Here is a 23,849-nt window from a genome sequence, read left to right as displayed (position 1 = left end):
AGACTCTTGGTCTTTTCATCCCTCTCTCTCTCTCTCTGAGTGGAAGAATGAGTTGAGTCTGGTTTTGTTGGTGTAGCTTTCTCTGTTAATGTGCTTCTCCGTGAAGGATGGTCTTCTGTTAGAGAGGGTGTGTAGTGAAACTGGTTGTGAGCTATCTTGGAGACGTTCCCTTTCTCTTGATTTCTTTTCTTCTTATGGGATGTTCTGGTTCTCTTTTGGAGGATGGAGAATGAGAGTGGTGATGAGGGTCAATGAATAGTTTCGAATTTCTTTGAAGCTTTGTCTCTCTCTCTCTCTCTTCTGGTTTGAATTTAGGATGAAACTGTTTTTGCTGGTGTTGGTTCTACCACGTGCATGTTTGACATGCTGATTTTGTGCTGTAGGAAGACTGAAGGAAAGGAGTGTGCTGCTATTGCTTATGTTGTGTTTTTTTTTTCTCTTGAGTGAGAAAATTCTTGGTATGTTGTTCTTTTGCCTTTTCTGCAGTTCTTGCATTGCAGTTCCTTGGATTTCCTTTCTTTCTTTAGTCCTTTTTCTCTCTTTTGTGACAGTGCTATTCTTGTAACTCTTTTACAGATGGACTGAACTGAGTTTGAGATATATACTTTTGGTGTTTTTGCTGACAACATTTATTGCCATCTTCATTCATTCATCATGACTCTAGGCCAAATGAAAGAAAACGCCGAGTATCATGTAGTGATAAAAAAACATGTTCAAAGCCCATCAAAAACTATCCAAGCTAAAAAGGGTCCTCCCCATGAGCCCCTTCAAAATGGCAGAGGCAGAAGAAGGCCTAGAGCCAAGGGACAACCAGTTCAAGGTGACATTTTTCCTCTCCCGGAGGCCAGAATCTGCAGCATTAAGTCGCCGATTTCCATCAAAGGCGCTACCGGACTCCCGGCAACGGAAATTCACACCAGCTATGGAGATGCTGTGGTTTGCATGGAATTGGGGCCTCCTGCTTCTAGTAAGGCTCTCAGGTTCCCTGCTAGGCCTGGTTATGGACGAGCTGGGATGAAGTGCATGGTGAAGGCCAACCATTTCCTTGCTGAGCTTCCTCAGAAGGACTTGAACCAGTATGATGTAAGCCAAAACCTTTTTCATCTGTTTACCGTATTTTTAGTTAAACAGTGTGACATGGTTGCACTTTCCTTCACTTGTGTTTTATCCCTCTTCACTGTAGCAGAATACAGTGTTGGTGAAGTTACTTGTGAACAGAGGGAGCGTTTCTTGTGGGTTTTGTTGTGGATGATAGTTTTCTTTTTTGTTTTACCTAACCATTCTATCTCTTGCTTGTAGGTCACTATAACTCCTGAGGTTGTGTCAAGAAGTGTAAACAGGGCTATCATGGCAGAGCTAGTGAAACTATACAGGGAATCAGATTTGGGGACGAGGTTGCCTGCTTATGATGGAAGAAAGAGTCTGTACACGGCTGGAGTACTTCCTTTCACTTCAAAAGAATTCATTGTTAAACTTGTGGATAAAGAAGATGGATTTCATGGACCCAAGTAAGGATTTCTCCGTGCCGGGTACTCCCTGTTTTAAATTTTCAAGTACTTCCCATATATACATGTTTTGCTGCTTCTTTAAACGCCATGAGAGAGAGAGATGCAAAACAGAGGCAAATTTACGATCTTTGTGTAAAATTTCACTTGGGTCTTGCTAGTAAAATCCATTCTTGAATTAAATGCACTATACATAGTAGAAGAAAAACAGAAATTCAGGATGTCTAGAACTCTTTTATAGATGAATTATGTATAAGTTACTGCTGTTGGAGTAGAAATTATGTGTTTATACATATTAGGGTGCCTTCAACAAGATTTTGCTGACTCTTCAAGTTATTCTTCAGAAGAGAGAGGGAATTCAAGGTTGCAATAAAGTTTGTTGCTAGAGCTGACTTGCACCATTTGGGTGAGTTCTTGGCTGGTAGACGAGCTGAGGCTCCACAAGAAGCCCTTCAAGTCCTCGACATTGTCCTTAGAGAATTATCAACCCAAAGGTGCGACTTTTTAAAAGTGAGTTTTGTTCTAGTTTTCTGTGTCTGAGAATTCACATCTGGTGAAGAGTTCTTTTATTGCTGTTTGTGAGTTTTTTCACTTTTTGGTTGCATTTTTCTTCAGGTATTGCCCTGTGGGCAGATCATTTTATTCCCCTGATATTAGAAGGCCACAGCGGCTTGGTGAAGGCTTGGAGTCATGGTGTGGCTTTTATCAAAGTATAAGGCCTACTCAGATGGGTCTCTCTCTAAATATTGGTAGGTCAAGTGGTGAGAGGTTTATGTTGTAAATTGACATTAACCTCGGAAATGTCTTTCATCCTGTTTCTGAGATTTTATTTTGCATGGTGGAAACTTGTGTAGACATGTCCTCGACAGCATTTATAGAACCGCTTCCAGTCATTGACTTTGTAGCTCAAATTTTGAACAAGGATGTTCTGTCAAGACCATTGTCTGATTCAGACCGTGTGAAGGTATTAACTGGTTCTCTCACCTGTTTTTGTTATATATATATATATATATATAATTCTTTTGTATTGCCCGATAGGGGCATTTTGGTTTTTTTACTTGTACAATAGGTTGTTTATTAGAAACAACTTATTCTTCTTTTTTATTTTTATTTTTCCCTTTTTATTTTACCTTTTTTTATTTCTTCTTTTTGAGCATTGGGGCCCCACTTTTGGAGTCGTTGGGGCCCCAACGGTCATTGGGAGCTCCCCAACGACTCCAAGAGTGGGGAGCTCCCAAGGGTTCCCTCTTCTTTTTCTTGTATATATACAGGGGTGTTCTCCCTTCATTTGTATGTAGTTCCCTCACTCATATTCTCAATAATATTTACTTTTTTTGCCTTTTGGCATTATCCCTTTATGGATTTATGTGTGTGCACTTAAAATGCTTGTATACTCTCTTTGTTTTTGTCCATTGTTGGATTTGTAAGTGTTCTGCACTTGATATTTGTATTTTCGCTCACTTTATTACATGGTATCAAAGCCATTTAGATTCTCTTGATCTTGGAAGCTTTTCTTGTGGTATTTAAAGATCGTGACAAAGGTACTATCACTTTCTTTGTCTCAATCTTTTTCTTATGTCATGGAGCACAAATCAAGAGTGGAGCTCTCCTTCAAGCTTAATGGATCAAACTACTTGATGTGGGCATCGACTATGAAAAAATCATCTTAGAGGGAAGAAACTTTGAGGCTTTGTGATGGGAACCTCTCTTGAACCATCATTGAAGCTCACTAAAGTCGAAGAAAGTGTTGAAAAAGCTCTCATTGTGGATGATCGTTTTAAAGCCATTCATGATCATCAAATAATGGTAGAAGATTGGGAAAGTAAACACACTGAGATTTTGGTGTGGTTTATGAACAACGTTGACATAAGAATATGTGTCAACATTGCTAAGTTTAGAAGAGCCAACAAAGCTTGGTTCTTCCTTAAGAGTATGTGATGCAGTGCGAGTGGGATAGCAACGGTCACGCGTGGATGCCGACATGGTAGGTTGGGAAACAAGGACGAGATCGGCACGGTACTGCTAACTGCTGTGTTTGTTGCTTCGTCGATGCACAGTTGGGGGGGGGGGTGTCGGCTGCAAATCACCTGTTGGTTGAAATAGCTGACACGACCCTTTGATCGTGTGAAGTGCAGTAATGAGGGGGAGAAAAGAAACCACCCAAACTGTGGGTGTTGTATGCTTTCTTTATTTCAATGGAACTTCAAATAGACAATTGATGAAATAGTTGAAAAAAAAGAATGAACGTGACATGAATGAAACAAAAAAAAAATGCTAGCAATGAAGAAGATAAAAGGAATATAAAAAAAAGGTAAACTGCTGAAAGGCAAAAAAGAGGTGGCTGCAATTGTCCATCTCCCTGTGCACGCAACCCTAGAGGGGCTTTTAAAAGCTTCATTTGGATCCGGGTCTCGGGTCCGGACCCGGACCCACAACAACGTCTGTGTGTTGGTGTGTCTGTGACGTCTGGGATGTCCCGGACCTGCTCTGCATCATTCTCCCCAGGTTGGGAAGAAGTCGGCTCTGACGACTTATGTTTTCCGTAAAATCCTTACAAAACCCTCCTCCATCTATACCAACCTTCTCGACTCCAAATTCCTTGACAAATGTCACCCGGATCATTCCCTTAAAATCCTGTTCAGACAATAGGCTCAACTGACTAAATGTATCTTCAACAAAACGATCACATCTTATTCTCAGTCGATGTCTAGTGAAAACAGCATGAGCCCCATTTGACTGTTGTATAGCTCCCAACTGTGAAGTGTAAATTCTGACGCTACTCATAAATGGATCCAAAAAATGAGATTGCTTTAATATGTTATTGGCTCCCGGGTTTTCAATTACAACCAGAGAAAAGAATTTTTTGTTGATTGCTTCATGAGCATGAGAATCATCAGGTAATATAAAAATTGCCGCCTGCTACTCCAATCTGGCAACTCTGCCAAAAGCTCAGATGTCACCATACTAACTCTTTGGTCAATAAATTCACTCAAAAGCCGCTTATGACTATAAAGACTTGCAGTAGAATTCTGTCTTATAGAGTTCTTTATAGGAACCACCCACATGAGATGCCATAAAGCCTCATTCATTAAGGTCTCGACACCCTGCAGAGTCAGTGGGTTCTGCTGTTCATAAAACTCTCCGTTGACTATTATCATTAGCATGTGCCTCATGACCTGCTGAGGGCGTCAATCTCTATCGTCCTGTGATGGGCACGCTGGCTCACGTTGTACCTGTACTGTGGCTGCTGGAGGAGGTCTCAGTCGGTTTCGAGTAGGAGGAGGAACTGGTTATAATCACTGCTGAGGATCTGGTTGGGGAGGTGGTCCCAAACAAAGGTGGATGGACTGGGTATTTAATAGAGTTAGGGTTTGGATTTGGATGATAGGTTTGGTTTGGGTTAGGGTTTGGGTTCGGATAATAGTTTGGGGTTGGATTTGGATAGGGTATAGGGGTTGGACTTTGTATTGGAATAGGAGTTTGGTTTTGGGTAGAATAATGGGTTTGGATTTGAATTGGATTTGGGTTTGGGTTTGAGTAGGGGTTTTGGATTTGGTGTTGATTGTAATTTGAATTTGAACCCGATTGGGTTTGGATCGGGTGTGACCCTAAAGTAATCATCGGACCCAGATTTGGATAGGTTGGATCGGGGACTGAGTTGTGGGGATAAAAGGCTTGGTTTAAACTCGATCCACGATCCATATGATTATGGGTCTGGTTTTGACCCGACTCAAATTCAAACTGGAGCTCCGTCCGAGTTTGATATGGGTTTGGGTTGGTATTGCATCCATTTTGAGGCTCAGAAATAGTGGGTTGGGTCTGATTCGGGGCGAACCGCGAACCAAACCCAACTGCATAGGTCGGGTGAGGGGTTTCGAAACTCGGACCCGCTCTCGGGGACCCAAAGGATGGTCCTCGAGATTCAGGCCCGGGTCCCGTTTCCACGAACTCGTATCTGGGTCCTCTCGGGTCCGAACCCGTCCAAAAATTTCCGCTGGCTGCCACTCATGGGTTGGCTGCCTTCTTACTTCCACGCACGGGGTCATGGGAAAAAATGACTCCCTTCCCGGGTCGGGCTAACACACCCAGGTCTGCAGCAAGGCCCAGCGGGACGACGGGGCCCTGCAGGTCCGACCCACCCTGTGGTGCGATTCCCCTAGCGCGAGGCCATGAGCCCAGGCCTGGGACATGACCCAGCGTAACGATGTGGTCCTGCAGCTCAGGCCCGGCCTACGACGCAGTCGCAGGGACTCGCTGCCACGACTGGGGTACACCCGCACCTTGAAGGTTCGGTGGGAGGGTACCCGGAACTAGGCGACCCACGATCGTAGTTGGTTCAAGTTGGAGGGAGGGTACCGGATGAAAACTGCCGTGACCTGCATCCCTGTGCAGGGTCTCCTCAATGCCTTCTCATCGCTCTGCGTGTTGGAGTGTCAACGGGGTTGGATCGACGACTGTAGTATCAACGGGGTTGGATCGACGACTGTAGTATCAACGGGGTTGATCACGTGTGTACCTGACTGATTTAATAGCACCGCGTGCGCACCCACCTTGGATTCAAGCGCATCCATCCGTGCTTCGACCCCATCCATGCGCTTCGACAGGCCGGCTACCTCCTTTTTCTAGGCATAGCATATCTTCCTGCATCTCCGTCAACTTGTTGAGTAGCCACTTTATGATCTCCTCTCGTGCCTTTCCGCTCATAGGACCGTTCCTCGGACTGGGCTCTGATACCATTTGATGCAGTGCGAGTGGGATAGCAACAGTCACGCGTGGATGCCGACGTGGTAGGTTGGGAAACAAGGGCGAGATCGGCACGGTACTGCTAACTGTTGTGTTTGTTGCTTCGTCGATGCACAGCCGGGGGGGGGGGGTCGGCTGCAAATCACCTGTTGGTTGAAATAGTTGACACAACCCTTTGATCGTGTGAAGTGCAGTAATGAGGGGGAGAAAAGAAACCACCCAAACTGTGCGTGTTGTATGTTTTCTTTATTTCAATGGAACTTCAAATAGATAATTGATGAAATAGTTGAAAAAAAAGAGCGAACGTGACGTGAATGAAACAAAAAAAAAACAACGCTAGCAATGAAGAAGATAAAAGGAATATAAAAAAAGGTAAACTGCTGAAAGGCAAAAAAGAGGCGGTTGCAATTGTCTATCTCCCTACGCACGCAACCCTAGAGGGGCTTTTAAAGGCTTCAGCTGGATCCGGGTCTCGGGTCCGGACCCGGACCCGGACCCGCAACAACGTCTGTGTGTTGGTGGGTCTGTGACGTCTGGGATGTCCCGGACCTGCTTTGCATCAATATGTATATGCAAAAGGATCTTGCTAGATAATATTTTTGTCAAGATAAAATTTGATCCACTAAGCAAGGGGACATGTGTGTCCGTGATTACTTTAGTACTTAGTCCCCTCTTTGGGATGAATTAACTCTTCTTGAGCCTAAATGTGTGGCTCTCGAAAAGATTAAAATGAGAGGAGAGCAAATTGAAAAAGAACACTTTTTTTTAATTTCTTCGTTGTCTAAGACCAAAATTTGAACAAGTGAGGGCATCTCTCCTTCATAGGAGCAAGGCTATGCCTATTGAAGATGCTCTTGTTGAAGTATATGAAGAAGAAACCCGTCTTGGCATGACCCATAAGAATGATGATATTTTGGCCATTACTAGGCTTGGTTCCAATGTAAAAACCTATAAGCCTCCTCACTTTGCAAAACCTAATAACTATAGAAATGAACCCAACTATAATAATGGTTATAGGAAGGTGTCACTTGCCATTATTGTAATGAACCGGGACATATTAGACTGATATGTCCTAAGCTTAAGGGTAAAGTTGCTTTTGTTGGTGAAATCACACTTAAGAAAAAAGCAAGCAAAAATGGAGGAGATATTAAAGATACACTTAATCAAATATCAGAGGCACTTCAACAACTTCTCAAATCATCCTCAACTTCAGGTGCCGCCATTGCATCGTCCTCATCTCCTCCAGGTATGTAGATTCTTGACTCGGGTGCCTCCTTTTATATGATATTTCATATGAATGTTCTTTCTAAAGTTTATTCTAATCCTTCCTCATCTTATGTTTCAATGGACGATGAAACTTCTTTAAAAATAGAAAGTATTGGAACACTTTATTCAAAACATTCTCAATTTTTTTTTTTCAAAAAATAATGGTGGTTTCAAAAATAAATTTAAATCTCTTTTTCGTTTATCAAATTTTCGATCATGGTTGCAAAGTTTCTTTCTCACCTAAAAATTGCATCGTGCAAGATCTCCGGTCTGGGAAGTTGATTGGGCAAAGCCATAGAAGAGGCGATATTTATTTTATGATTTTTTTGTCTCTTCCACCCAAGTCATTTTGTAATTTTATAAGTATCAAAAGTATTGATGTTTGGCATAAGAGACTTGACCACCCTAGCTTTTCAAAGATGTCTCTTTTATCTTTTTTAGGAAATACATGTAATGAAAAAGACATAGCTTGTAAAGATTGCATTTTTGAAAAAATGAAAGCAATTCCCTTTCTCCAAAGAACTTTTGTGTTTACACGGCCTTTTGAATTAGTACATTTGGATGTATGGGGTCCCTCACCTATCATATCAAAAGGAGGTTACTCATATTATGTGATTTTTGCTGATGATTTCACTAGATACACATGGATTTATTTTCTAAATCATAAATCCGATGTGTTCTCTTTCTTTAAAGAATTTCATATAATGATTAAAAATCAATTCTTAAACAATCTTTCTATTCTAAGATCAAATTTGAGAGGAGAATATATGTCTAATGATTTTCAAAACTATTTAATACAAAATAAAATTTGTCATCAAAGGTCTTGTCCTAGAACTCCGTAACAAAATGGGTTAGTGAAAAGAAAACATAGGCATATAATATAAACTACTAGGACTCTTTTAATATTCAAGAATGTTCAAAAAAAAATTTGGGGCGAAGCCGTTCTAACTTCAACTTAATTAATAGAACTCCTTCAATCTCATTAAACAATGTTTCTTTATTTGAAAAGCTTTTTAAAATTACTCTCAATTTTAAAAGACTAAAAATCTTTGGTTGTAAGTGTTATGTTCTTACTCATAAAAATGATAAACTATCTCCAAAAGCCATTGAGTGTGTTTTCTTAGGCTATGGAGAAAATAAAAAAGGATATCAATGTTTTGATCCAATAAATAACAAACTTTATATTTCAAAGGATATTACTTTTCTTGAAAATGAAAATGGGTTTGAAAGTAAAGAATCAAGAAAAAACATTGATTATTCATTTCTATTTGATTTATTACCAAAAAATGATAAGTCTAACTCTATTGAGGTTTTTGAATCTTTTGACAATGGTTCTAATAATGAACATTCTTTTGATGATAAAAATAGTAATCAATATGAAAATTTGAATGAACATATATTAAGTAATGTGCATGTGTATACTAGACGGGGAGAAGGTAATCATCTATGTGCCCTTGACAAGTCCTCTCAAAAGAGTCCCAACCTAGAAAATCAAATCGTATATTTAATGCACCAAGTAGATTTGTATCATATGACTCATTCTTTCCAAACTTTAGAGCATGTTTAATAACTCTTCACTCTTACTATGAACCATCTCGTTATAATGATGCTAAACAATATGCTCATTGGAATGAAGCTATGAAATTTGAACTTAACGCTCTTAAGAAAGCCAACACATGAGAAATAGTTGATCCTCCCCTAGGCAATAAACCTATAAGATGTATATGGGTGTTTAAAGTAAAAACCAAAAGTGATGGGTCGTTAGAAAGATATAAAGCAAGGTTAGTTGTCAAAGGGTATGCTCAAGAATATGAAATAGATTATAATGAAACCTTTGCCCTAGTTGCACGCATGACAAGTGTTCGAGCTCTCATTGTCATTGCGTCTATTAAAAAATGACTTATTTTTAATTAGATGTTAAAAATGTTTTTTTGAATAGAGATCTTAAGTTTACATGGAACCTCCTCCAGGGGTGAATTTAAATTAAAAAAAACCTTGTATGGTCTTAAATAAGCTTCTAAGGCTTGGTATGACAAATTTAGTAATGTGTTGATTAATTTCGGATTTATCTCTTGCTATACTGACACTGCTTTCTTTGTCAAGAAAATATGTGATATTATTGTGATTCTCCTTCTATATGTTTATGATATGATCATCACAGGAAACGACAAAGGAGTGATTGAAATTAAAACAATCTTAAATAAAACTTTTGATATGTTTGACTTGGGTTTCTTGAGATACTTTTTAGGCATTGAAGTGGCCTACTCTCCTAGAGGATATATTCTCTCTCGAATGAAATTAGCTGCTGATATTTGTGCTAAGTCGAGAATTTCAGATAAAAAGAAGGTGGAGACCCCAGAAGTTATAAATGCTAAATTAAGTCTCGAAGATGATATTCTACTTGAAGATCTTACTCCATATCGTCAATTAATTAGATCTCTTACTTATCTCTCCATCACCCGACCTGATATTGCTCATGTTGTTCATGCGACAAGCCAGTTTCAGCATGCCCCTATCACAGTGCAGATGGTAGCAATAATAAGGATTGTGTGATATATTAAAAACACTATTTCAAAAAGGTTTTTCTTATCCCCTTCCTCATCTTTTGATTTAATTGCTTATACTAATGCTGATTGGAGAGGTAATCCAAATGATAAAATCTCAACTACTAGTTTTTTTTAGGAGATTCGCTAATTTTTTTAAGGTGCAAGAAACAACAGAAGGAATCTGTATCCTCAACTGAAGCCGAATATTGTGCCATGGCTACAACAACAATGGAGATTGTGTGGCTTAAAAGTCTTCTCAGTAATATGGGTATCATCGTTTCAACTCCATCGAAGATGTGCTGTGACAATAAAAGTGCAATGTATATTGCAAGTAATCATATCTTTCATCAGCGTACCAAACATATTGAGTTGGATTGACATTATGTTCATGATAAATATTTAAGAGGAATTATTACATTGCCATATGTCACCTTAGAGTATCAGTCGATCGACTTCTTCACCAAAGCTTTCCTTCTCGTTTTTTCTTTCTTCTTAGCAAACTTTCGGTTGTTTTCCCGTAAAGTTTGGAGGAGAGTGTTAATATATATATATATATATATATATATATATATATATATATATATATATATATATATATATATATATATATATGTGTGTGTGTGTGTGTGTGTGTGTGTGTATACATGTATATATGCTATAAACCGAAATACCCATCAAGGGTATATTTCAATACTTTCACTGTAATAGGTGTCAGCCCAATAGGGGTTGACAACCCTTTTTTATCCCCTTTTTATTTTCTTTCATTCTTTTTTGTATTTTTTAAAGTTACTTTTTGGGTCATTGGGAGCAGCTCCAATATGACTGTTGGAGCTGCTCCCAACAGTCAGAATTCTAACTGTTGGGAGCAGCCCAACAGTCACATTGGGCTGCCCCAACAGCCCCCTCTTGTTCTATAAATTGGCCTTGAAGGCCTTGTATTTTTGTATCACTCTCTTGAGAGATTATATGCAATATTAATTTTGCTAGACCCTTGTGTGGGTGGTTCGGTGATTCAATCAAGCATTCCACTTGATTGAAAGTGTGTTCTTACATGTGTATCGGATTCAATCCACTTCATTACATGGTATCAGAGCTTTGGTGTTCCAAATGACGCTTGTTAGAAAGAAGGTCATGATAAAAAAGAGGATCTTGGACTTGGGAAAATTTCGAGAGTCGCATCAGGAAGCGGACCATCTCCAAAAAGGCCTTGTATCACTTTCTTCTTCTCTCTTCCACTCTTCTCCATCTTCTCTTGGTTTTTTATTCCCGCATGTTATATATGGAGAATGAAAGGAAAGTGATTGTCTCCATTCCCATGCGCCTAAATGACACCAATTATGTGATGTGGGCATCCATAGTTAAACATAAGATATAGGAAAAAGGGCTTTGGGGGTTAGTTGACGGCACCGACAAGGAGCCTAAACTCATCCTTACAAAGTTGGAGAATGAAAAAGAAATTGCGCTTCAAGGAGAGGAAATGGCTAAAGCCGTTTTCGAATATGAGAAAAAATAAAAAGAATGGAGGATGGGTGACTCCAAAATTATTGAATGGCTCATCAATAGTGTGGACATTCACAAATGTTCTAGTTTGGCGAAGTTTGACTTCGCTAGTGATGCTTGGAAATACCTTAAAGACATGTATAGTCTTAAAGATATTGCACATATATGTAATGTCCAAAATAAAGTAAGAACCATGATTCAAGGAGAGATGAGCATAAGAGAGTACTACAATGCACTCTCTCTCCTTTGGGATGAATTGGCTCTTCTTGAGCCAAAGTGGTATTGCCCACAAGATGTTGAGCTCCGTGAAAATCAAATCAAAGCGGAGCATTTTTATCAATTCATAAATGGGCTTAGGCCCGAATTTGAAGGAACTAAGTTCGCTCTTCTTCATAGAGGAGGGATCCCTTTCATAGTTGAGACACTTGAAGAATTAACTATGAAAGAGAATAGGTTGAAAATGACATCCACTTTTAAGAATGAAGAATTCATGCTTGCTATGTCAAAGCCTGAAAACCATACGAAGAGTTATAAACCACCTCATTTTGTAAGAAATGAGAATGGAATGAACCCCAACAACTATGAAAAGAAGGGTGATCATGAGTCAAAGAAAAGTGAAAAAATTATTTGCTATCATTGTTATGAACTGGGACATATCAAACCTTTTTGTCCCAAAAGAAAGAAGGAGGATTATAAAGAAGACAAAAGAGTGACTTCGATGTAAAGGAGTGAAGTAGATGACTCCAAATACATCGGTTCGCTATCCTTGGCTCAATTGATGAAAGCATTGCAACCTATGTTTAAAGCTCAATCTTCCTCTTATTCGGGAGTGGCCGTATCGATAAGTGACAACCATGGTAAGACCTCTTGGATCTTAGATTCCGGTGCTTAATTTTATATGACCCCTAATGAGTTTATATTGTCCGAATGCAAGTTTAACTCAAATGATTCTTGTGTTTCTACTGTCGATGGCACCTCTTTAAAAATAAAAAGTTTTGGCATTTATCGAAAAATACATATATTTCACATACCAAATATTAGAGTGGTACCAAAATTAAATTTAAACCTCTTATCGGTTTCTCAAATTGCGAACTATGGTTGCAAAATTATTTTCTCATCTAATGATTGCCTAATACAGGATCTCCAGTCCGGGAAGCCGATTGGGCAAGGCCATAGAAGAGGAGATCTCTATATTATGGACAATCTTGAATTGTCAAAACAATCTTTTTGTAATTTTGTGGAAAAGAAAGATTTTAGGAATTTGGCACAAAAGACTAGGACATCCTAGTGTGACAAAATTACATTTATTTTCATTTATTTCAAATTGTAAAAGGAAAAATTTTGTATGTGAAGATTGCATTCTTAGCAAAATAAAGTCTTTACCTTTTGGAACAAGAGATCTTATAACTAAGAATCCATTTGAACTTGTGCATTCAGATGTATGGGGACCTGCACCAGTCATATCCAAAGGAGGCGTTTCTTACTATGTTGTGTTTGTGAACGATTTTACCAGACACTCTTGGATATTCTTTTTAAAACATAAATCAGAAGTATTTGATTGTTTTAAAAAAAATCATAGTTATATACAAAATCAATTTAAAACCAATATCCAAATTTTTAGAAATGATTCTGGGGGAGAATTTGTGTCAAGAGAATTTAAAAATTATCTTGACACAAATGAGATTGTTTATAAAAAATCATGTCCCTATACCCCTCAACAAAATGGTCTTGCTGAAACAAAGCATAGACACATTATTGAAACCACTAGAACTCTTCTAGTATCTAGAAATGTTTAAAAAAAAAATGGGTTGAAGCTGCCCTTACGGCAATCTACTTGATAAATAAAATGCCTTCAAAAAATATTGAAAACATTTCTCCTATTGAAAAACTTTGTAAAATGTCTCTCGATTATAAAAGATTGAGGGTTTTCGGGAGCAAATGCTTTGTTCTTACCAACAAAAATGATAGACTTTCCCCAAAGCCATTCCTTGTATGTTTTTGGGCTATGCCGAAAACCAAAAAGGATATAGGTGTTATGACATTGAAAGAAACAAGTTATATGTTTCTAGAAATGTTACGTTTCTTGAAAATAAAAGCGGGTTTACCAAAGATAATATATCCAAGAGAGTTGTGATTATTCGTTCCTATTTGACCTAGTCAATGACAAGAGTGAATGTATTCATGAGAGTCAAAACATTTATGAGGCAAATGAAAATATGAGTAGGAGTCTTGACAATGTGGATCCACCTCATAATAATTTACAAACCTATGCTCATCGTACTGAAGATCACCCACAAAATGCTTTAGAAAGATACTCCCAATGCCAAGAAGAAGATTCTTCTAACCTTAGAAAATCCATAAGAATTTTGAAAGCTCCTAGTAGATTTGTATCATATGATTCATTTGAACCTAAGTTTAGATCCTGCCTAATGGCCATTCACTCGTATTCTGAACCTCAATTATATCATGAGGCTAAACACCGACATGAATGGATTAAGGCCATGAATGACGAGTTGGAAGCATTAGAAAAGGCAAAAACTTGGGAGATCAAAACATTACCCAAAGGAAGAAAAACTATAGGATGTCGATGGGTTTACAAGGTAAAAACCAAGTACGACAGAACAGTAGAAGGATATAAGGCTAGGTTAGTAGCCAAGGGATATAATCAAGAATATGAGATTGGCTATGATGAGACATTTGCCCCAGTTGCTCGCATGACTACTGTTAAAACTCTCATTGCTATAACATCAATTAGGAAATGACCCATATTTCAAATGGACGTTAAGAATGCTTTTTTAAATGACAACCTAGATGAATAAGTATACATGGATCCTCCTCCTGGTTTGTCTTTAGCACATGGAAAAACTCTCCGATTACGTAAGGCCTTGTATGGTCTAAAGCAAGCTCCAAAGGTTTGGTATAATAGGTTCAGTGATGTGATGACACAACTTCATTTTAAATCTTTTTTTACTGATACTGTATTGTTTGTTAAGTTTTCTAATGTAGGAAAGGTGATTCTACTACTGTACGTAGACGATATGATAATCACTGTGGATGATAAGCAGGGAGTTAACCATATCAAAGATGTGTTTAAAGCCAACTTTGATATGACAGATCTTGGGTTTTTACGATATTTTTTTGGAATAAAAGTTGTTTACTTAAATCGTGGTTACTTTTTGTCACAGACCAAATATGCAACGCAGATCATTGAAAGATTAGGACTCTCGGATGAAAAATTGGTTGATACTCTAGAAGTCATAAATGCCAAAATGAAGATAGATGATGGAGAGCCCTTGCAGGATCCAACGCCTTACAGACAAATGATTGGGGCTTTGTCTTATCTTTCCATTACCCGTCCTGATATATCTCATGCTATTCATTCTGCTAGTCAATTTCAGCATGCTTCTACTACAGTACATATGAGTGCTGTAATGAGAATTGTTAGATATATTAAAAAATCTATTAACCTTGGCTTGTTTTTATCATCCGTTTCCTCACTAGAAGTCATTGCATATTCTGACTCTGATTGGGGAGTGGATGTCAATGATAGACGCTCAACCACTGGTCTATGTGTTTTTGTAGGTGATTCTCTAATCTCATGGCGATGCAAAAAACAGCGGAAGGTGTCGCTCTCCTCGACTGAAGCTGAGTATAGGGCCATGACAACCACTACGTCGGAGTTAGTTTGGCTGAGACAACTTCTCAAAGATTTGGGGGTTCATACTGCAGAACCTTCAAAATTATGTTGTGAGAACAAAAGCGTTGTTTATATTGCAATCTATCATACATTTCATGAAAGAACGGAACACATTGAGATGGATTGCCACTACGTTTGTGAAGAGTTCCTGCGAAAGACTATCACACTACCTTATGTTCCATCAGAATTCCAACTCGCAGACTTCTTCACCAAAGCGCTACCATCTCCCAGATTCCACTTCATACTTGGCAAACTCTCGGTGGTTGTACCATGAGTTTGAGGGGGGGGGTGTTAAATTATGTTGTTTTGATATGCATATATATGTATATATATATACATATACATATGTTGTAAACCGAAATACCCATCAAGGGTATTTCAGTACTTTCACTATAATAGGCGTCAGCCCAATAGGGGCTGACAACCCTTTTTTATCCCATTTTTATTTTCTTTCATTCTTTTTTGTATTTTTTAAAGTTACTTTTTGGGTCATTGGGAGCCGCTCCAATATGACTGTTGGAGCTGCTCCCAAAGTCAGAATTCTGACCGTTGGAATTCTGACTGTTGGGAGCAGCCCAACAATCACATTGGGCTGCCCCAACAGCCCCCTCTTGTTCTATAAATTGGCCTTGAAGGCTTTGTATTTTTGTATCACTCTCTTGAGAGATTATATGCAATATTAATTTTGCTAGACCCTTGTGTGGGTGGTTCGGTGATTCAATCAAGCATTCCACTTGATTGAAAGTGTGTTCTTACATGTTCTTGCATGTGTATCGGATTCAATCCACTTCATTACAATATATAATTTTTTTGTATTGCCTAATAGGAGCATTTTTTGTCTTTTTACTTGTACAATAGGTTGTTTATTAGAAACAACTTATTCTTTTTTTTTTCTTTTTCTTTTTTTTACCTTTTTTTATTTCGTCTTTTTGAGCATTGGGGCCCCAACAATCATAAATATGACCGTTGGGCGCTCCCCAATGACTCCAAGAGTGGGGAGCTCTCAATGACTCCCTCTCCTTTTTCTTGTATATATATAGGGGTGTTCCCCCTTCATTTGTACGTAGTTCCCTCACTCATATTCTCAATAATATTTACCTTTTTTGCCTTTTGGCATTATCCCTTTGTGGATTTATTTGTGTGCACTTAAAGTGCTTGTATACTCTCTTTGTTTTTGTCTATTATTGGACTTGTAAGTGTTCTACACTTGATATTTGTATTTCCATTTACTTCATTACAGTTTTATCATTCTGTTATAGCTTTTATTGATATGGACATCTTTTGTCTGAAAAATCATCAGATCAAGAAGTCATTGAGAGGTGTCAAAGTTGAAGTCACACATAGAGGAAACGTGAGAAGGAAGTACCGAATCTCGGGGTTGACATCACAACCGACTAGGGAACTTGTGTATGAAAGATGCAGTATATTTGTTTTTTTTGTGTGTTTTAACTATACTTATTTCCATAGCTGAACTAGTGTCCATGTACTGAAGAAATCCAAGTATCAAGTCTCAGGGGGTAAATGTTACATGCATTTGTCATGTCCAACAGGTTTCCAGTTGATGACCAATCAACCATGAAATCAGTAGTTGAATACTTTCAAGAGATGTATGGTTTCACCATCCAACAGACACAGCTTCCTTGCCTTCAAGTGGGAAATCAAAAGAAGGCTAATTATTTGCCAATGGAGGTGCACACTTTTTTTTGTTGCAAAGAAGTTGGTGCTTGGTTTCTTGGTTCTTTTGATCCATCTATCTTTAATTGATGACTGTGAAACGGGCATGGTTAGGCATGTAAAATTGTGGAGGGCCAACGATATACCAAAAGATTAAATGAGAAACAAATTACAGCGCTTCTCAAAGTTACATGCCAGAGACCAAAGGAACGAGAAACAGATATTTTGCAGGTCTGTAATTCTTAAGAGCCTATCTTGTTATATGCATTTTTTGTTTAATTAGTCAAGTATAAATGGTGTCTAACATGGAAAAAATTGCAATAGTTCACTTAGCCTTTTTCGCAACTGCAAGTAGTTTCAAGTTTTTCTTTTTTAAATAAATGTACATATGCATATACAGACTGTCCACCACAATGCATATGACCAAGATCCGTATGCAAAGGAATTTGGCATCAAAATCAGTGAAAAGCTTGCTTCTGTTGAGGCCCGGGTTTTGCCTGCACCTTGGGTAATTTATTCCCATTCATAATGATATGGTTGATGTTGATATCCTGAAATCTTCATAGTGTAGAACGTGACTTTTTAGAATTAAATCATATGCTTTGCTTTGCATGTTTTCCAGCTGAAGTATCATGAGACTGGAAAAGAGAAAGACTGTTTGCCTCAGATTGGTCAGTGGAATATGATGAACAAGGTTAATTTCTTTTTCCTTTTCTCTTTTATTTTCTTTCTTTCATTATTCAGTCTTGGTATCTTGTAAGCTAGTCATAAAGTGATGCGAGTATTTTTTGCAGATCACGTGATGCACATCTAAATACCAAATGTCTCATAACATTTGCTCTTCTTTCTCTTTCATAACAGAAAATGATCAATGGGAGTAAAGTCAGCCATTGGGCATGCATCAACTTTTCACGGAGTGTTCAGGAGAGTGTAGCGCAGAGTTTTTGTAATGAGTTGGCACAAATGTGTCAAGTGTCTGGCATGGTAATTTGATCAATTTTTGGAACCATGTAGTTTTGTAGGTCTATTCTTTTATTATAATGTCCTGTGCTATGTCACATGGGTGCGGGTGCGGGGGTGCTGCAAAAAATATATATATATATATATATATATATATATATATATATATATATATATATATAGTCCAAAAGTTGGACATAAATGACCCTGGGTGCATTGCCAGTTGGCCGAGTCCCTGTGACATAGGTCCTGTGTCTTATGGACTGCTTAGTGTGTGAAAAGCCATCGATGAAGAATGGCACTTATCCAATTCCATCTGGACATGGTTGTGGACTTGTGGGTTGGTTGAAAATCCCTGCTTCTTGTATGTTTCATACAAGTCTTTACAACTGGATGGCTGCCACCTGGACCCAAGCTTGTGTAACACGATTCTCAAGTTTTGTCATTGTCCAGCATTTTAGAGCTAAATTTGTTGTGTAAAATGCAATTGTAATGAAGTTTTTCTTGTTCCTTTTATTGTAGGAGTTCTATCCCGAACCTGTGATTTCGATATATGCAGCCAGACCTGATCAAGTACAGAAGGCCCTTAAACATGTATATAATGCATCTATGAACAAACTCAAGGGGAAAGAGTTGGAACTCCTCTTAGCCATATTGCCTGATAACAATGGCTCTTTGTATGGTAAAAGTTCTTCCTTTCCTACTTGCACTGCTTGGTACTCCAAGTTGATGCATGAAACCTAACTCAATTGTTAAAGAGCTGAAAACATGTCGGTCATTTTGCAGGTGATCTCAAACGAATATGTGAAACTGATCTAGGATTAATATCTCAGTGCTGTCTCACAAAGCACGTGTTTAAAGTTAGCAAGCAATATCTGGCGAATGTCTCGTTGAAAATTAATGTCAAAGTAAGAGAATGGTATCCTTGTTGAATTACTGAAGGCTGTTTCAGTGAATTACTTGTGTACATGCACAATGGCCCACTTGGGGTGGACCAAGGGAAACTTGGGACGGATGGGCCAGATCAACCCTGGCTCTATCTTATGGCCATTAGAAACCTGAGTTCAGCAGTTGCAGTGTTTTTTTTTTCACTGTCATGGTACACATGACTTTATAACCTTCTATATGATCTAACTATAAATATACACCATCTTTTTGTATGTTTTCTTGTAGATGGGAGGAAGAAACACAGTCCTTTTGGATGCTATTAGCTGGAGAATACCTTTGGTTAGTGATATACCCACTATAATATTTGGAGCAGATGTGACCCACCCAGAGACAGGGGAAGATTCTAGTCCATCAATTGCAGCTGTAAGTATGACATCTCTCTCTCTCTCTCTCTCTCTCTCTCTCTCTCTCTCTCTCTCTCTCTCTCTCATCTGTGCATTATTCTTCTAGTCTGTTGTTTTTAAGCAATCCAATTCTTGTTACAGGTCGTAGCTTCTCAAGACTGGCCCGAAGTTGCAAAGTATGCTGGGCTGGTTTGTGCCCAAGCTCATAGACAGGAGCTTATACAGGATTTGTACAAGACATGGCATGACCCAGTCCGTGGCACAGTTAGTGGTGGCATGATTCGGTATGCAAATTTTTTCTGATTCTTTGTCAAATTAATCAACCATTTGACATTGAAATTGTAGATATTTTCCCTTGATTGTGTAAAAGTTCTATTTTAATTTTTTCTGAAATGCTAATTAATTGCTTTCTAGTTAATGTTTGAATTTTCAGGGACCTCTTGATTTCATTTAGAAAAGCAACCGGCCAGAAGCCTTTGAGAATTATATTCTACAGGTCTGTCTGTAACTCTTCATTGCAATAAACACTTACATGTTTCTATATATGCAAGTTGTTAATTTGCACTACCTTATACCTTGTGCTCTTTGCAATAGACATCTTTTCATTTCATCTCTTCGATGTTCTGATCCATTAAACCTGGCATACAAGACTAGTCCATTTCATGGCATCAATCACAAGGTGCCCCATGATAAATTTTACCTGTATTGGCTATCAAACGCTATAAGTATCATGAAAACATACATGTATACACACGTACATTCACTCAAGCATGCACACACACACACAGGCCATTTTAATAAAAGTTTCATAGAAAACTGCCCACTGGATGCTTTCACCTCCTAGCTTGGAACTGGTTTGGGTCAACCATATGGGATGCACAGGTTTACTAGTCTGTTCACTTTCCACTGGCTGAGGATACTAACCTATATAGGCAGATTGATTTTCCACAACTGTTTTCTGTTTTGTCACTGCCCTTTATGTGTGAGCACTGAGCAGTAAGTAAACTGGCTACCAGTGCTGCCTAGACCTTTTGTAGTTCTACTAAGATAGAGCTCTGATAACATTATCTAAAATTGGAGACTTGTTTTGATTTGATCTTTGATTATGTTTTGAAAGAATGTACTTTGAATGTTGCTAGGATTAATTTGTGCTATGTTGCAACCAGGGATGGTGTGAGTGAGGGCCAATTCTATCAGGTGTTACTGTATGAATTAGATGCGATCAGGAAGGTGAGCAGACTTTTTCTGATCAAGTAATTAGATGTGTTTCTAGGTTCTCTCTCTTTTTCTTTTTGTGTTTGAAGAATTGTTAAAATTTGATTCTACAGGCCTGTGCCTCCTTGGAACCAAATTATCAACCGCCAGTGACCTTTGTTGTGGTTCAAAAACGCCATCATACAAGGCTATTTGCCAGCAACCATAAAGATAGAGGAAGCACAGATAAGAGTGGCAACATTCTTCCAGGTAAGCTCTTTTTGTTGAAGCTTTGAATGGTGCATACCATAGTTGCAGATATTACTGATAAACTAAAAATATGGTACTTATAAATCTTTTTTTTGGAAAAATGTTTTAAAAGGTAAAATATCACAATATTTTAAAAGTTAAAATTATTGCAAAGTTATCGCAAGAATATCTCAATAATACCATGATATTTGCAAATAATTTTACTTTTTTATTTCTTTTGTATATCGTGAATATGTTTTTCTTCTTTCTTTTATAGTTTTTACTTATTTCTTTTATTATATGTTATACCTGTGTATTTTATTATCTACACATTCTTTTGTTACTTATTTCTGCTTTTTTTATAATTTAAAAAAAAAATTTAAGTGCTGAGATTTTCCTGAGATTTATCAAATAAACCTGTATTATTGTGAGATTTACCTTGCCGAGATATAGCAGAGACCGATATTTGTGACTACAGTGCATACTATACATTGATGTGCAAGGGTTTGCAGGCATGTCATCTCGTAGTTGTGTGTATATTGAATAAGAATGGTCAAAATCTTACCCTGAAAGTGATTATTCCTTGTTACCCAAAGATTCCAAATGAAGTATGCACTATTCCCATATGGCGCATAATGGTCTGCCAGTGCATGACTGCATGCTGTTGCATGTCGCAGTACATCCCAGGTTTAACCTGATCCAGTCCGTGAAAAACATATCTTCTATCCAAATTCCAAGTTATGTTAGCCTGTGTGTGCATTTACTACATGCACCAATTTGACTGAAATCTTTGATTGTTAATTTCTAGGCACTGTGGTGGATTCTAAAATTTGCCATCCCACTGAGTTTGATTTCTACCTCTGCAGTCATGCTGGGATACAGGTAAGTAAATGGTAACATTAGTTCAATACGGCTAGCATGTAATAATATAAGTGGATATCCATCAGCTATGATCTACTATAGTAGCAGATTCCATTTTAGTTTACTATGCTGATCTAGTTTATCTCTGTATTTTACAGGGCACGAGTCGGCCTGCTCATTACCATGTTTTATGGGATGAGAACAATTTTACAGCTGATGGGATGCAGACATTGACCAACAACCTGTGCTATACGTAAGTGCAATAAAAATGCATGCATTTTCCTAGCCGGCTTTTGTGTGTGCGCATGCATGTGTATGCAGTTGGCACTAAGAATTCTGCTATTCAAATAGGCCATGTCTCTACTAGAAAAAGTAGCCACCATACATCTACACTGACACTTGAATTGTCAGAGTTACACATATATACTTCTAAGATCATCATGAGTTTCTCATTATTTTTTGTTCTTGGTTGAAAACTGGGGTGATCAATTTTTTGACAATTCTTTTCATAGAATTAAATAACTATCACTTTCTCTGTAAGGCTTTTCTGGTGTCCATTTTCGTATAGGACGCTTATATGGATTAACCTACTTAGATAGAACGTAAAGTGGCTTGCTTGGCTTCACCCTTATTTGACTAAGTCCACATGGGCATCTATCTGATGTCAATAAAGTACCTTCACTTGTGGTTGTGTGCAGTGAAACAAATCAGTGATATTTGTGAAAATATCTCCAAAAAATGCCATTTTATTTGCTGTTTAGAATGGTCCAGTAAATTGAGATATTTTCAAAGTATCATGGAATTATGGTTTAGATGTCTCAACTTTATCGCAATATTTGAATGTGCATAATATCTTAAAATACCAGTTTTATTTTTCGTGCACTGTCTAATATTTTTGTTCATTTTCCTTGAATGTTAACTTATTTATTCTTGCAAAGATTTTTCTGATAAAAATGTGGTTCACAATATAAATATCGGTGCGCAATGCTGATGCTTGAGCTTAGGCCTTGCTGAAATCACCTATTATAGTTATAATTGTTACACAAATTTTTTTTTTGAAATTCTTGTAATTGTTAATGCCTAAATCTTTTGCAGGTATGCTAGATGCACCCGCTCCGTCTCTGTAGGCAAGTTTACATCAGCACACTCATCGTCTTTTTTTTTTGGGTTGAGTCAATCCTCATTTGGACAAAAAGAGCAGGCTTGCTTCTTGGTCTGCCCTGACCTTGTAGACCCAAGAAAGGCTCTGACTGCACGAGTCCTAGTGGACCTTTTTCTTGATTTGTCCAAACCTCTTAGAGGTCTGCATGCTTGGTGACGAGTATGGTATGGCCTCAACTTGCTTATAAGGAAATTACATATTTCTTATCATTGTTTGTGTCAACGTGCAGTGCCCCCGGCGTACTACGCCCACCTTGCTGCATTTCGAGCCAGGTTCTACATGGAGCCCGATGAATCAGAGAATGTCTCAACACCAGGAGGTCTGTGTTCAGCGACAACCCGGAATGGGCATTCCACTGGTGTCCGGCCATTGCCCGCACTCAAGGAGAATGTGAAGAAAGTTATGTTCTACTGCTGAGGAACTGATGGTGATGGTGCTCGTTGTTCCCTCATCGGTTCTCTCATTGTATGTATGTATGAATGATTCATGTTCCTTCTTTCATGTTAGCAATGCCCACAATCTTTTATGTCATTCATCTGTGGTTTTCCAGTAGATAGTTCCTTGTGAAACAAACACAGAGCCTCTAGTATTTCAAAAAATGGTCAAAGCAAACCAGGTTGCTCGGTGCTTAGGCTGTAACGTCTGGGCTTTGTTTGCCGGGACCAAGGGACTTAAACCAAGCTCGTGAGCTTTACACTGGTTTCGCTTAGTCAACTCTTGGCAAAGATCGTCTTGAATAAATAAGAAACAAAGATAGTCACAACACATCACATACACCGCGTGTGTGGAAGTGATCAGGTTGGTCTTTGTATGCTATAAGGACACGGCAAAGGGCACTGGACATGCCATTTTTGCAGGATTTTCCCATTGAGGATAATAAAACTTGACAACACGGTATGAGGGTGAATTGAAGTATCTCTATGATATAAGTATTTACGATCAAGGCTAGGGAATGGTTCATGCATGGAAATACATCTAAAGGTAGGTTTATGAACTGTTGGCCACGTTGGTAAATTTATGTTTGGCATGTACGATACATGATCCATCTAAAGGTGCTAAGTTGGCGTACTAATTGTTTCACAAGAAGAAGTCTCTTGGATGGGGGCATTGAAGGTAGGGTCTTAACCTAGTGGTAATGGTTAAGATAAAAGCAGAAATACATATCGGTAGACGCCATGGATGAAACTAATGCACATGGGT

General features: G+C 38.3%; 1 protein-coding gene across 1 annotated transcript; it reads left to right on the top strand.

Annotated features, from left to right (window-relative positions):
- Window positions 1–375: 375 nt before the first annotated feature.
- LOC149831649 (protein argonaute PNH1-like) lies at window positions 376–23,149 on the top strand. The gene is made up of 23 exons (XM_090014042.1): window positions 376–458; window positions 665–1,083; window positions 1,300–1,508; window positions 1,853–1,999; window positions 2,121–2,254; window positions 2,360–2,469; window positions 16,558–16,664; window positions 16,808–16,946; window positions 17,046–17,162; window positions 17,332–17,439; window positions 17,554–17,625; window positions 17,793–17,915; window positions 18,414–18,573; window positions 18,678–18,799; window positions 19,065–19,202; window positions 19,325–19,467; window positions 19,617–19,679; window positions 20,350–20,413; window positions 20,512–20,647; window positions 21,435–21,508; window positions 21,646–21,740; window positions 22,583–22,614; window positions 22,879–23,149. Exons 1-23 carry the CDS (start codon window positions 419–421, stop codon window positions 23,064–23,066), a joined length of 2,940 nt encoding a protein of 979 aa, XP_089870168.1. The 5' UTR covers window positions 376–418; the 3' UTR covers window positions 23,067–23,149.
- Window positions 23,150–23,849: the final 700 nt, after the last annotated feature.

This window comes from Nuphar pumila, chromosome 7 (assembly GCF_984573655.1).
Source record: "Nuphar pumila chromosome 7, dmNupPumi1.hap1.1, whole genome shotgun sequence".
NCBI classification, from domain to species: Eukaryota; Viridiplantae; Streptophyta; class Magnoliopsida; order Nymphaeales; family Nymphaeaceae; genus Nuphar; species Nuphar pumila.
The sequence above is the reverse complement of the archived record's forward strand: the minus strand, read 5'-3'. Positions and strand labels throughout refer to the sequence as shown.